This window comes from Eleginops maclovinus, chromosome 1 (genome assembly GCF_036324505.1).
Source record: "Eleginops maclovinus isolate JMC-PN-2008 ecotype Puerto Natales chromosome 1, JC_Emac_rtc_rv5, whole genome shotgun sequence".
Classification (NCBI taxonomy): domain Eukaryota; kingdom Metazoa; phylum Chordata; class Actinopteri; order Perciformes; family Eleginopidae; genus Eleginops; species Eleginops maclovinus.
The window spans coordinates 28,177,997-28,191,487 of NC_086349.1; the positions used below are offsets into that span (position 1 = coordinate 28,177,997).

At 51.1% G+C, this 13,491-nt stretch overlaps 1 protein-coding gene across 1 annotated transcript in view; it reads right to left on the minus strand.

The window, feature by feature from the left end:
- Positions 1-13,491, minus strand: part of hspg2 (heparan sulfate proteoglycan 2) — a 94,174-nt gene that overhangs the window by 58,307 nt on the left and 22,376 nt on the right. Inside the window, 11 exon segments of the mRNA XM_063880366.1 lie at positions 3-143; positions 292-449; positions 942-1,086; positions 1,288-1,419; positions 1,738-1,857; positions 1,970-2,173; positions 2,736-2,861; positions 3,610-3,782; positions 4,267-4,325; positions 4,707-4,816; positions 12,660-12,719. Coding sequence (XP_063736436.1) covers positions 3-143; positions 292-449; positions 942-1,086; positions 1,288-1,419; positions 1,738-1,857; positions 1,970-2,173; positions 2,736-2,861; positions 3,610-3,782; positions 4,267-4,325; positions 4,707-4,816; positions 12,660-12,719 — 1,428 coding nt within the window.

A 13,491-nucleotide genomic window follows, 5' to 3' on the forward strand; every position in this document is an offset into this window, starting at 1 on the left:
ACCTTTGAAGTCCTCCTCCTCCGTGAAACGCAGGCTGATCTGGTTCCGGTAGCGTCCGGTGGCCTTGCAGTTCTTGGAGAGACCGGCACAGAAACAGGACACGCAGCGACCCTTAACACTGAAGTGACCTGCAGGACAGTTCCCTGCAGAACCAGAGGACAGTCAGGGGTTAAAAAGAGGGTCAGCCAGGTGGACCAGACCAGGTGGGGGGGTAATACACATAGAAACAAGAATTAAACAAAGGAGGGAAACCGCTCACTTCCTGCTCAGGAGAGTGAGGAGAGGAAGTACCTGGGTTAGGAGAGGAAGTGAGTGTCAGCACGCCGTCGGGGATCCCGAACACTAGTCCTTTGGCGTTGATAGCCTCACAGGTGTAGGCACCCTGATCCGCCTCCTTCACGTCGCGGATCGTCAGCGTGCCGCGGCCGTTCTCATTGGTCATGGAGATCCTGGGCACACAGAACACACAGAAACACTCTAACATTTACAGAGGACAGATCTGCACCACTTCAGATCCCGTTGGATCCAGTGATCACTCTGAACGACTCGCGGTCACAAGGTAGTCCTGACTCAACCCTCTCTGTAATAATCTGCAGATGGAGTGTTACACAAAGCTCCATAAAGTTAGCGGTCCTTCTCTAACCACACAGCAGCCGACGCCCAGAACTAACATAAATCTCTCTCAGTAATTAAAGACACGCGACCAGCTCAGAGAGCGGCAGAGGGGGGCTCTGCAGGGTTCACTGCGCTCTTTATTTGCTGCTTTGGATAAAGCTTCAGCTCAATGAGATGCATGTTAAACTTTAAGAAACAACGTGCTGTGAGTGTGAAATAAATGTAAAGGTCAGATTTGAAGACACATGTCAGTAAAATGCTGGATTATCCCTTCATGTGTGGAGGAATAATCGCCACGTTTCAGCGTTAGCAAGAGGGAGGGTTACCTGCCACTGAGGGGGATGTGCCCCCAGTTGAGTCTCCAGGTGATGATGGGGGTGGGCACTCCCACAGCCTGACAGGTGAACGTCACCGTCCCCCCCCGCGCCGCCTGAACGGACTCTTCCGGCGGGCTGGTCACAGTGGGAGGGGCTGCAGAGAGAAGATGATTTAAACACAGCATAATGGACATGGGAAAGGAATGCAGCGAGGCAGCGGGGGTCATAACGTCAGGGGAACATCATTACTCCGCTCTGAGGACGGACAATCAACTCTCAGTCCTCCGTCCACAGACGGCTCAGTGTCTTGTGGAGAGACTTTCCCAGGGAGTGAGTCACAGAGAGACAGACTTACTGCAGCCGTATTCGTCCGATCGGTCGGGGCAGTCCGGCTCGTCGTCGCACTGATAGCTGGCCGGGATGCAGGTCCGGTCGCTCAGACACTCAAACTGCTCCGGAGCACAGCGGTCCCCGGGGCCCTTCGTGGCTGCAGAGACAGAAAACTGATTCAACAAAACTCTAAATCACAGGAGACTAACTCCGGTTTAAGAACTGAGAGCATGGAGACTGTTCCCGTAGACCTGCTGTTTATTCATCACTTCATTATGGACCCAGAATCATTTCCTCTGGGGGCGTACTGTAAGAAATGCTGTCTTGTGTTGTAGGATGTTTGGACACGCCATAAATATCTCCTTCAGACTATTGTACGATATTTAGCCATGACCTGACTCATTGACTTATAGCATGTTGAGCTTTTGCGGCAGCCCTTTCAGACAGCAGTATATTGAAAGTGACGCAGACTCACGGCAGTCCGTCTCGTCCGAGTTGTCCTCACAGTCGTTGTCTCCGTCACAGCGCCACAGCTTGAGGGCGCAGCGGCCGTTCTTACACTTGAACTCGTTGGGTTCACAGGGCGAGGGAGTTCCTGTGGGGGGACACGGATCCGGGATACAGGTAGATATTCAGATATCAGACAGTCTTACAGACGCCAAACAGGACTGATGGTTTTTATCCGTACTGAGACCCCGCCCCCTCACCACATCTGAACTCGTCGCTACCGTCGGAGCAGTCCCTCTCTCCGTCACAGATGTAATCTCGGGGGATGCACTCCCCGCTCTGACAGGTGGCCTGGTCCGCCCTGCAGGGCCCCGGGGGGCTGGGGGGCCGCACAGGCTTCCTGCTGCTGCTGGTGGTCGTGGTGGGAGTCGTGGTGAAGACCGGAGGAATGGTCTGCCTTGTTTCTGAAATACATCTCGGATTGAACTCAACCATTACAGCGTCACATGACAGTCACATGTCACAGTGAGGATCTGTGGCTTCGCAGCTGCAACTGTGCTACAGCCGTGCTACAGCCGTGCTACAGCCGTGCTACAGCCGTGCTACAGCCGTGCTACAGCCGTGCTACAGCCGTATCACAGCCGTATCACAGCCGTATCACAGCCTTGCATCTGTTGTATACGTGCCGTGCTCACAGCAGTTTCACAGCTTTAACAGTTGTGTCAAAACCATAACACAGCCGTATTACACCCGTGTCACCACCGTGTTTCAGCCGTGTTATAGCCGTATAACAGCCGTATTACAGCCGTGTCACAGCCGTGTCACAGCCGTATTACAGTCGTGACAGAGCCGTGTCACAGCCGTGTCACAGCCGTGTCACAGCCGTATTACAGCCGTGTCACAGCCGTGTCACAGCCGTATTACAGTCGTGACAGAGCCGTGTCACAGCCGTGTCACAGCCGTGTCACAGCCGTGTCACAGCCGTATTACAGTCGTGACAGAGCCGTGTCACGGCCTCTCACTCACCACAGTTGTTCTCATCACTCATGTCTCGGCAGTCGGCCCTGTTGTCACACAGATACTCCATCAGGATGCAGGTGCCGTCACCACACCTGTGTTCATCAGCCATGCAGGGTCTGATGCCGGGGGTTACTAAGAGACAGGGGGGGGGCAGCATGGAAACATCAGACACATGCAAGACAGAGCTACAGTACAGCCATTACACTACAGTCACATCACAGCACAACAAAACCAGTGCTATAGCCGCGGGAGCTCCGGCGTAGAGACCACCGTCCCGCTGAGTCAGATATATTATTAGAATATAACTTTATAAGAATAACTTCTTTGCAGACGACTCTGCACTGTTTTCTGAAGCCTTCTACATACCAGAGGGACCTGTAGTCCATGTAGCTCCTGGAACTATTTATTGAAGCTGGGATTTAATGAAGTTTCGGCTCTTTTTGAAAACAGAAAGCTTACATGAGGTCAGAAAACCAAAGCAGAGATACCCTATCCTCTGAGCGGAGAGATCACAGGTCCTCTATCAGTGCCATGCCTCAGATCCAGAGTCTGTGGTGCACAGCAGCCTTCCTATCCAAACCCATGCCATGCAAAGACCCTCCTATCCTCGGTTCGCTACTCAGAAGACTCATTGGTGCTTTCATGCAAAACATTCCTCAAAGTAAAGGCCATCTTTCCTCATGGGGGAGGAAGGATGCGCTGTTCCTTCTAAAGGCTCTACGGCCCTGCTACGGTCCTACAGTCTCCATGCAGAGCACGGTACAAACCTGGCTCTGCTATAGGCTCCACTGGAGGCGGAGTCTTAACTAGAAACCAGAGGGAGAAGTTAAAGACACTTCCTGACGCTGCAACCTAACAGGGTCCTCTGAGAGGGTCTCACCTTCCCCCAGCTGTCTGAACTGGAAGCCCTGCACCGAGGTGACGTAGGAGGCGATGGCGCCCTCCTTCACCACGTTATACAGCACGCTGCGGATCTGCTCGTCGTTACTGTTGTAGTCAGAGCCAACGTCCAGCTCCACGAAGACGTCCACGCCATCCTCCCTGATCATCTTCCTGCAGAGGAGACAGTCAGAACAATGAGAGCAGGGGCATCATGGGAGATGTAGTGTTCGGCTTCAAGGCTGATGGTTCAGGAGGTCTACACATCAAGACAGAATCTAACCATTCTACAGTCGTGTTTCAGCTGTGTTTCAGCCATGTTTCAGCCATGTTTCAGCCGTGTTTCAGCCATGTTTCAGCCGTGTTTCAGCCGTGTTTCAGCCGTGTTTCAGCCGTGTTTCAGCCGTGTTTCAGCCGTGTTTCAGCCGTGTTTCAGCCATGTTTCAGCCGTGTTTCAGCCGTGTTTCAGCCGTGTTTCAGCCGTGTTTCAGCCGTGTTTCAGCCATGTTTCAGCCGTGTTTCAGCCGTGTTTCAGCCATGTTTCAGCCGTGTTTCAGCCGTGTTTCAACCATGTTTCAGCCGTGTTACTACATGTCTTTCCTCTGCACATGTTAAAGTTTAGATACATGTTAAATGTCTTCGATGGAAGGGCTCTTACTTGATGAGCACCACGCTGACCATCTGAACTCCTGGGATCCGGTTGTAGTCCGACTCCAGCTGCAGAGGGAAACACACTCCGGTCAGAATAAAAAGAACACAATGAACTTTATAGAAATCAAATAGTAAACAATCAGATCAAAAAATAGAATAAAGACGTTCAGATAAACATTAGAAATTAGAAATAAAAAGAATACCAAAAGTTTTTAGACAAAGAAAGTTCAAACCTGCAAAAAAACAAACATAAAATGTACAAAGTATTTTACAACACATTTGGTAATAATCTGAATCTGTGCAGAAGCCTGGGCTGTTGAATAAATGTAGTGCAGTAGAATAAGAATATTTGCTTGTACAGTTTATTGTACTGCACTTGAATAAAAAGACTAAATCTCCTTATAGTGTTTGTATATGATGGAGGGGGGGGGGGGGGGGGCAGCGTACCGTGTCCACAACAGCCTCGGAGATCTCGTTGAAGGCGGGGGAGAAGATGTCCTCGAGCTCCGGGCCGTACACCAGAGAGTTGGTGAAGTTAACGAGCGCTCGGTAATAAACTGAAACACAGAGAGAGAATCTGTCAGGACCCCTCAGACCCCAGCAGGACCCCTCAGACCCCGGCAGGACCTCTCAGACCCCAGCAGCTCTTATAGACCACATCCAGGATTAGGAGGTTCACTTCATCACAGTGTGGTACAGGATCCTGGTCCCTGACGCACTGACGGTGTCAGACAGACTGATGGAGGCAGGAACGAGACGGTGTCTGAAACTGGGCGGTCAACTGGTTTCCATTCTGCTCATTATTCTTTGACTCCTGACGCATTCTCAGTCCGAACCAGAAGGAGACCTCTGCAGGTCTCTGAGCACAAACCCAGCTGTGGTGTTATCTCCTGGTCCAGACTCAGGGCTGATAACAGCTGAACATCCAGACAGCACACAGTGCCCGCTCTCTTCCCAGGTTTATTAACACACAAGTTTCAAGAGGAGCAGAAATGTGTGTTTAGACTTAAAAAATGTTGTTTCCGCCAACATATGTACAACCTGTGTTCCTGTAATCCAGCCGTCTCTCCGTTCACATTGCTCCAGGACAGACTATAAAACTGATTGATGCATTGGTCAAACTAAAGAGAGATAAACCCCAGTTAGCTGAGAAACCTCTCTAAATAAATAGGTAATCTTTCTGCGGCACACCTCTTCTAGAGTACCGGGGTTAGGGTTCTCAGCAGCCCTGCAGGAACAGCTGAGAGTTGACCCCCCCGGAGCACAAAGAGATGAGTTCCTCTCATCAGATGTTCCCCTCCAGATCAGAGACACTGAACACTAACTGATTATCAGTCACCAGTGGGATGGGATCAGTTCAGCCCCCCGAGTCTGCCTGCAAACTGCACTCAGGGTTCAGCAGGACGGGGGGGGTCATGCCTCTTTTTGCAGACAAACGCTACTTCCTATGCTAAAGGCAAATGGTCCCGTCTGAGCAGGCATCTCCTGACACATCTCCTGAGACTCTTCCGCTCGAGATACCTGATTTCAGGAAAAGAAAACACACTCAGAAAACCATTGACCTCCAGACTAGGGGACAGGAAGTGATGTAATGCTGACTCAGGCCAGGGTTTAGGACTCATTCCTGCAGCTCTGTGGTCCTGCTGTGTGAGTTAACCCGCTGGTGGAGGCTGTGTACTGCAGGGGGGGTCCCGCATTCCGGTCAGACCCCAGGAGGGTTTGTTGGTTCTGGTTCTGCTTACATCAGAGATCCGGATCCGAGCGCCTCCTCTGACCCGCTCTTAATCTGATCAGAGGGGCCGCGCTCTCTTTGATTAGCGCGCTATGCTAACGAGCCGCTCTGTACGGTTTACAGCAGGGCGGGGGGCGGTGTCGGGGGGGCAGTGGAAACATTCCTGGCTGTTAATTCTCGAGCATCTTTAGCTGTTGGGGCAGCGGCACTGTGGGGGCTTTGTGCTCCAGGCCCCTCTCAACTCATGGAGGCCCCCGCAGAGACAAAGACCCGATTGAGAAGCGAGTCAGACTTTAAAGCCCACCGGGACGACCTTTAACCCCCCAGCCACAGCATCGACCTACACATTTACAGAGAACCACTTAGACACAGGTGGATCCAGACTGTACCCCCCCCCCCCCCCACTGCATCACTGACACAGTTGTTATGTAATGCTAATGCTAATGCTATGTCTCACTGCACCTCTCTTCCAGATTCCTGCTCCTGACTGTCCCTCCTTCTGTGCAGTGTGCAGACAGGACCCCCCCTCCTCTTGTCACTGCCCTCTGGAAACTCTTCTGTCCTCAGTATTTATGTCCCCCCCCCGCCCCCACTGCCTCTTTGTGTGCAACAGAGCCGGGTTTATTCTCATGTTGTTTAGAAACAGCTGCTCCAGATCTCTGAGGGGGGGGCTCTTCAGATTGAACTGTGGAACACATTCCTGCAGAACTGAGAGGTGTGTCATCATGCTTTCACTGAGGGGAGGGGGAGACAAGCCATCACTGAGGGAGGAGACGCTGAGGAAAAAACTGCCTGAGGATCCTGGGGGGGGGGTACAGAGAGAGACAGAGAGAGAGAGAGGACTTACTGAGGTCCGGTTCAACGGAGCTCTGAATGTTCCCCGGAGAGGAGGGGGGGTCCAAGTCTGTGAGGAGCAGCAGCGAGGAGGACCAGGGGGGGACGAGAAAGAGCAACAGGACACAAACAGGGGTCAGAGGTCAAGGACCGAACAAGGAAAGCGACACCAGAAGAAGAGAGGGGTCGATTTAGGCCGGCGGGGGAGCAGAGAGGTTAAAGGGTCAGGAGAGTTAGACAGGAAGAGAAGCCAGGAGAGGAAGAAGAGAAAGTGAGGAGAGGGTTTGGAAAATAAATCAGTCAGATATCCTCCTCAACAACAAATAGACCCAGAGCTCCGGTTCCTTTACTTCCTCTCCAGAAAAAAGGAGAGTAAAAGAAAGGATCAGAAATCTCTGTCTCAGTGTCAGCCTGCTGCCTGCCACTCGTCCCCCGCAGACCCACCATTGGTTTGAGGGGGGGAGCAGAGACCCTGTTACTGGGTTAGACTAAACAGATAAGTCACATGATCAGCTGTTTCTGTGTTTACTGTCAGCATGAAGCCAATTTCTGACTGAACTCCTCTTTGGAGCCTCCTGTATTCTCTATGGAGACCAGACTGTTTGTATGGTCCAAACATTAAGTATAAACTGTAAGAAAAAGGTCCAAAGGAGCATGGGTATTAACACACACACACACACACACACACACACACACACACACACACACACACACACACACACACACACACACACACACACACACACACACACACACACACACACACACACACACACACACCCCCACACACACACACACACACACACACACACACACACACACACACACACACCCCCACACCCCCACACACACACACACACACACACCCTGAGGCTGTGGGAGGAGCGGCTTCCTGTTTTCCCTCAATGGAAAGAACTGAGCATTAAATCTCTCCTCTCACTCAGAGTGAATCTGCTGCTCAGAGTGTGTGTTCAGTGTGACGGTGACTCACTCTCTTCAAACTCTCCCTCTCTCACCCCAGGGTAAATGTCAGAGAGACAAAGCCAGCTCTGAGGAGGAGAGGGAAGCTCTCTGAAACCATCCATCCATCTTCTCCCGCTGATCCGTCAGGGTCTCGGAGGTAACAGCTCCAGTAGAGAGCCCCAAACTTTCCTTTCCCTGGCCACATCAACCAGCTCTGACTGGGGGATTCCAAGGCGCTCCCAGGCCAGCGAAGAGATATAACCCCTCCACCTGGTCCTAGGTCTACCCCTCTGTCTCTTCCCAGCTGGACGTGCCTGGAACACCTCCCTAGGGAGGCGCCCAGGTGGCATCCTCACTAGGTGCCCGAACCACCTCAACTGGCTCCTTTCAACGCGAAGGAGCAGCGGTTCTACTCCGAGTCCCTCCCGGAGGACTGAACTTCTCACCTTATCCATAAGGGAGCTCTCTGAAACACAGCTCTGTGATCGGCCTGAAGACACTTAAGTTCAGCTTTATTCGTCAGTCTGAGGTCCAGAGTGCTGCACACATATACAAACACACGCACACACCCGGTCATCTCCGGTCATGCGCTGCCGCCGCCAGCAGCATCTAGAGAACATTCAGCAGAGGAAACATGAGCAGTTTACTAAAAGCTGCAGAAACCAAACGCTGCAAGAAGCTCCAACACAACGGAGACCAGGGGACACTAAAGAGAGACGCACACAGCTGGAGACCAGGGGACACTAAAGAGAGACGCACACAGCTGGAGACCAGGGGACACTAAAGACAGACGCACACAGCTGGAGACCAGGGGACACTAAAGAGAGACGCACACAGCTGAAGACCAGGGGACACTAAAGAGAGACGCACACAGCTGGACAACAGGGGAGACTAAAGGGTGACGCACACAGCTGGAGAACAGGGGACACTTAAGAGAGACGCACACAGCTGGAGACCAGGGGACACTAAAGAGAGACGCACACAGCTGGAGACCGGAGTGCTGGGTGACGTTCAGGATCATGAAGCTGACTTCAGCTCCTCTGAGGGATGAACACGGAGGGTTAGGGTTAGAGAGCCTCAGAGCAGCTGACTCTAAAGACCGCCTCACAGGTTGGGAGAGAAAGCAGGTCTACATTAACAGAGACCCCATGCTGCAGGGCCAGCAGAGTAACAAGTCCCAGAGGAGATCACATCTAATCTGGAAACCCCCCTTAGTGAACAGGAAGCTGCAGATCAGATGAGGATCAGAGTCCAAATAAACTGAGACCTCTGCAGGACTTCCTGCCAACACAGGACTCTTTCCTCCTTTTACAGAAACATGATGGAGATCAGGTCTGTTAGTCAGGTCTGTCGGCAGGAGGAGCAGCTCTGTTAGTCCGGTCTGTCTGCAGGAGGAGGAGCAGCTCTGTTAGTCAGGTCTGTCTGCAGGAGGAGCAGCTCTGTTAGTCAGGTCTGTCTGCAGGAGGAGCAGCTCTGTTAGTCCGGTCTGTCTGCAGGAGGAGCAGCTCTGTTAGTCAGGTCTGTCTGCAGGAGGAGGAGCAGCTCTGTTAGTCAGGTTTGTCTGCAGGAGGAGCAGCTCTGTTAGTCCGGTCTGTCTGCAGGAGGAGCAGCTCTGTTAGTCAGGTCTGTCTGCAGGAGGAGGAGCAGCTCTGTTAGTCAGGTCTGTCTGCAGGAGGAGGAGCAGCTCTGTTAGTCAGGTTTGTCTGCAGGAGGAGCAGCTCTGTTAGTCCGGTCTGTCTGCAGGAGGAGCAGCTCTGTTAGTCAGGTCTGTCTGCAGGAGGAGGAGCAGCTCTGTTAGTCAGGTTTGTCTGCAGGAGGAGCAGCTCTGTTAGTCCGGTCTGTCTGCAGGAGGAGCAGCTCTGTTAGTCAGGTCTGTCTGCAGGAGGAGGAGCAGCTCTGTTAGTCCGGTCTGTCTGCAGGAGGAGCAGCTCTGTTAGTCCGGTCTGTCTGCAGGAGGAGCAGCTCTGTTAGTCAGGTCTGTCTGCAGGAGGAGGAGCAGCTCTGTTAGTCAGGTCTGTCTGCGGGAGGAGGAGCAGCTCTGTTAGTCAGGTCTGTCTGCAGGAGGAGGAGCAGCTCTGTTAGTCAGGTCTGTCTGCAGGAGGAGCAGCTCTGTTAGTCAGGTCTGTCTGCAGGAGGAGCAGCTCTGTTAGTCAGGTCTGTCTGCAGGAGGAGGAGCAGCTCTGTTAGTCAGGTCTGTCTGCAGGAGGAGGAGCAGCTCTGTTAGTCCGGTCTGTCTGCAGGAGGAGGAGCAGCTCTGTTAGTCAGGTCTGTCTGCAGGGCAGCGGCTGGTCTCCAGGCAACAGGTTTATTATGGGACAACAGCGCAGTGCATAATGGGACAGGTGCAGGAAGAGAGACCAATCAATTAGCTTTAATCAGACAGAGTCAACATGTCCTTCAGCAGGGTGTGTGTGGGGGGGGGCACCTTCAGGGTCCCAGCATGCCGGGACCTGGGACCAGAATAACTGCAGCTGATCTCTAACCAACAGAGGTCAGAGCACCGCAGAGTCCTGTCTTCATACAGAGGCTCAGACGCACTGACCCCTCTCTACAGTCTCCTCTCAGACTGGAACTGAACAGGATATGACTCAGGTTTATTCTGCAGACATCTCCTGCAGTATCTCGGGGGGGTGGGGGGATCACAGACGCTGATAGAGGGAGATCAAAACCGACTCGACTCAGGATATCTGAACCCTCTGCAGATGTTTTCCTGCTCCGCTGCTCACGGACAATAGAGGAGTCCTAAAACCAGCAGAACAACAGGAAGCAGTAATAAAGTATGGGGGGGGGGGGGGGGGGGGACACTCAGCGCAGGAAATAAAGGTCCTTCCCCGTCCTGTACCTCAGCGAGACCCGGAGCACTAGGCTGACGTCCTGTGACGAGAGGACGTGTGAAGACATTCCTCATCTTTAATATTTTAGAGCGACAGGCGGGAGCTTTGTGGAGAAGAGACCAGATGTCTGCAGCGCCGGAGGATCGGCAGGAAGGACGCAGTACGATGTAAACTAAGCACCAACTGCTTCTGTATTCCTGCATTTCACTTTGCATCGTTACTTCTGTATTCCTGCATTTCACTTTGCATCGTTACTTCTGTATTCCTGCATTTCACTTTGCATCGTTACATCTGTATTCCTGCATTTCACTTTGCATCGTTACTTCTGTATTCCTGCATTTCACTTTGCATCGTTACATCTGTATTCCTGCATTTCACTTTGCATCGTTACTTCTGTATTCCTGCATTTCACTTTGCATCGTTACTTCTGTACTGGTCTTATGTCGGGGTACTGGTGTGGTAGGGAGGCTGTGGCTCGCAGTCAGCATGTCGTTGGGTAAGACACTTCACCCGAGTAGGGATGGGTGTGGAAAACTGGGACTAAACTGGTTCTGTTTTCCCCTGTAAGAAGTACAACCAGTAAGGAGTGATGGTAACTTCTCCAGAGGAAGGTCTCTGAATGCTTAATATTTGGGCTGAATATTAAAGGAAAGTTCCCAAATCTTCATTTTTTTAAGGTGTTTTTAAGTTGCTTCTAAGCTCAGGTTCTTCTTCTGCTCCTGCTGATTGTGTTTGTTTTCTAGCTTTTATTCTAATGAAGTTCAGCTTTGTTCATATTCGTGTATCTGCCTTCCCTGTTTTCTACTTTACATTTGGGTCCTGCATCGTGACCCCCCCTGTGACACTGGTACTGGTAAATCCTTACGATACCCATCCCTAGTCTTAAGTATGTTGCATTGTTGGAGACTTCAGGTTTGTATTTCCAAAACTACGCTAGCATTTGATATTTAAACCCTTGTCTCCTTGAATCCTTGCATCCTTGATTCCTTGAACACTCCCTTGTTACCTGTGTTCCCACTCAGACACACACTCATAACCAAGCTGAGCTTTGATGCAGAAGAAGTAAAGCGTTTATCTGCTCGGCTGTTTATTAAAAACCTTCGTAGCGAGGCCGGGTTCTTCTCGGAGCGGAATACCTCCCCGCTGAGGAAGGGCACTAAAAGCTCCTCGGGGTTATTCCTGTGTCGGAGGCGCCTGACGCTCTGATGTCAGCTCCTATACAAACATGACTCTGCTGTGAGGTAACGTGCTCACACACACACACACACACACACACACACACACACACACACACACACACACACACACACACACACACACACACACACACACACACACACACACACACACACACACACACACACACACACACACACACACACACACACACACACACACACACACACACACACACACACACAGCAGGAGCGTCAGGAGCATGTGACCCTGCAGGGGAACTAAAGGTGCAATAATAACTGAATCTGCTCGGACAGAACAATATACTGGGCTGAAGTTTATTTAGGGTTCAGACTTCATCCCCTCCTCTATTTACACTGCTCCTGGTCTCTTGAGCTTCCCTTTAGGTTTCTATGATACCGAGCACGCTCAGATGTTCATAGAACGTTTGTGTCTGCAATCTAAATAATGGAGAGACGGAGAGCAGAAGCTGCAGTAAATCCTGTCAGGAGTTATAGCCGTCATCTGAAGGTTAATTTTTAAATGAGCCCCCGTCTCTGTGAGGTGTGATATAGAGCTGCACATAAACCCTGCTCAGGTCAAAGTAAAATAAAAAGGCTCCATGCATCTGTTGCGCACACACACACACACACACACACACACACACACACACACACACACACACTTTTCTCCCCGACCAAACAGAAGTCCTCATTTTGTGAGTGTGCAACCATTCTGATGTCCCCACATAGTGATAAAAACAAACACTCACACACTGCAGCTTTAGGCCCAGATTCAGGAGCTCTTCAGGACTTAATGATCTTCAACACATCAACATTTTTACATTTTCTGTTCCCTTACTTGTGCTCTCGGAGACCTGGGGCCACGGTGTGCTGCCGTCATCCTCTCCGCTGGGGAGATCTGGGGAGGAAACACAAGAAATCATACGTGTTCATGGGAAACGTATGATATGCATGTTCAAGGAGATAAAAGGAACCACATGTTGGGTTCACTTATGAAAGAGAAAATAAAATCTGCTCTGAGTTCCTCCAGAGAAGATAAATCCTGAGTTGGGAAATGTTTCAATATATCACCGTTTTCTGTTCATGCATTACGGTTATTTCTGGAACTGCGGTTAATCGATGTGTGTGCTGAACATGTTGATCTCGTGCTCCTATGTGAAGTTTGATTTCAACATTGAGACTCCCAATATGTTCCTCCACACGGCCGTTCACAGTACTGTTTATATATTATTAAAGAGTCCCGATCCCTCATCGTGTGCACAGACACACCAAAAGGAAACTTTGCTGAGTATCCAAATTCAAGATTGTGTTCATTTGAATCTCCTGTTCTTGAATGCATTATAAATGAAACACAGTCAGCTGTGATCAGGTGAGCAGCGAGGAGTAATCTGCTCTGAGTTCCTCCTGAATCACTGAGTATTTCTGTCTCTGTGAGCTCGCTGGCTTTAGTGTGTGTGTGTGTGTGTGTGTGTGGGGGGGGGGGGTTACAGTGTGAGGAATGCATGATGGGAAACATCTCCCCACTGCATGAGGCTCAGCTGCTTAGCCTCCGTCACACCCACCTCAAACAAACACTTTCAATTCGAGGTGTGCACAGAAATGGAGTCAGGAATATGTTGAGTCTAAAGGAAATCCTCCTGGAAACCGTGAACCTGCATGTTCTGCATTTC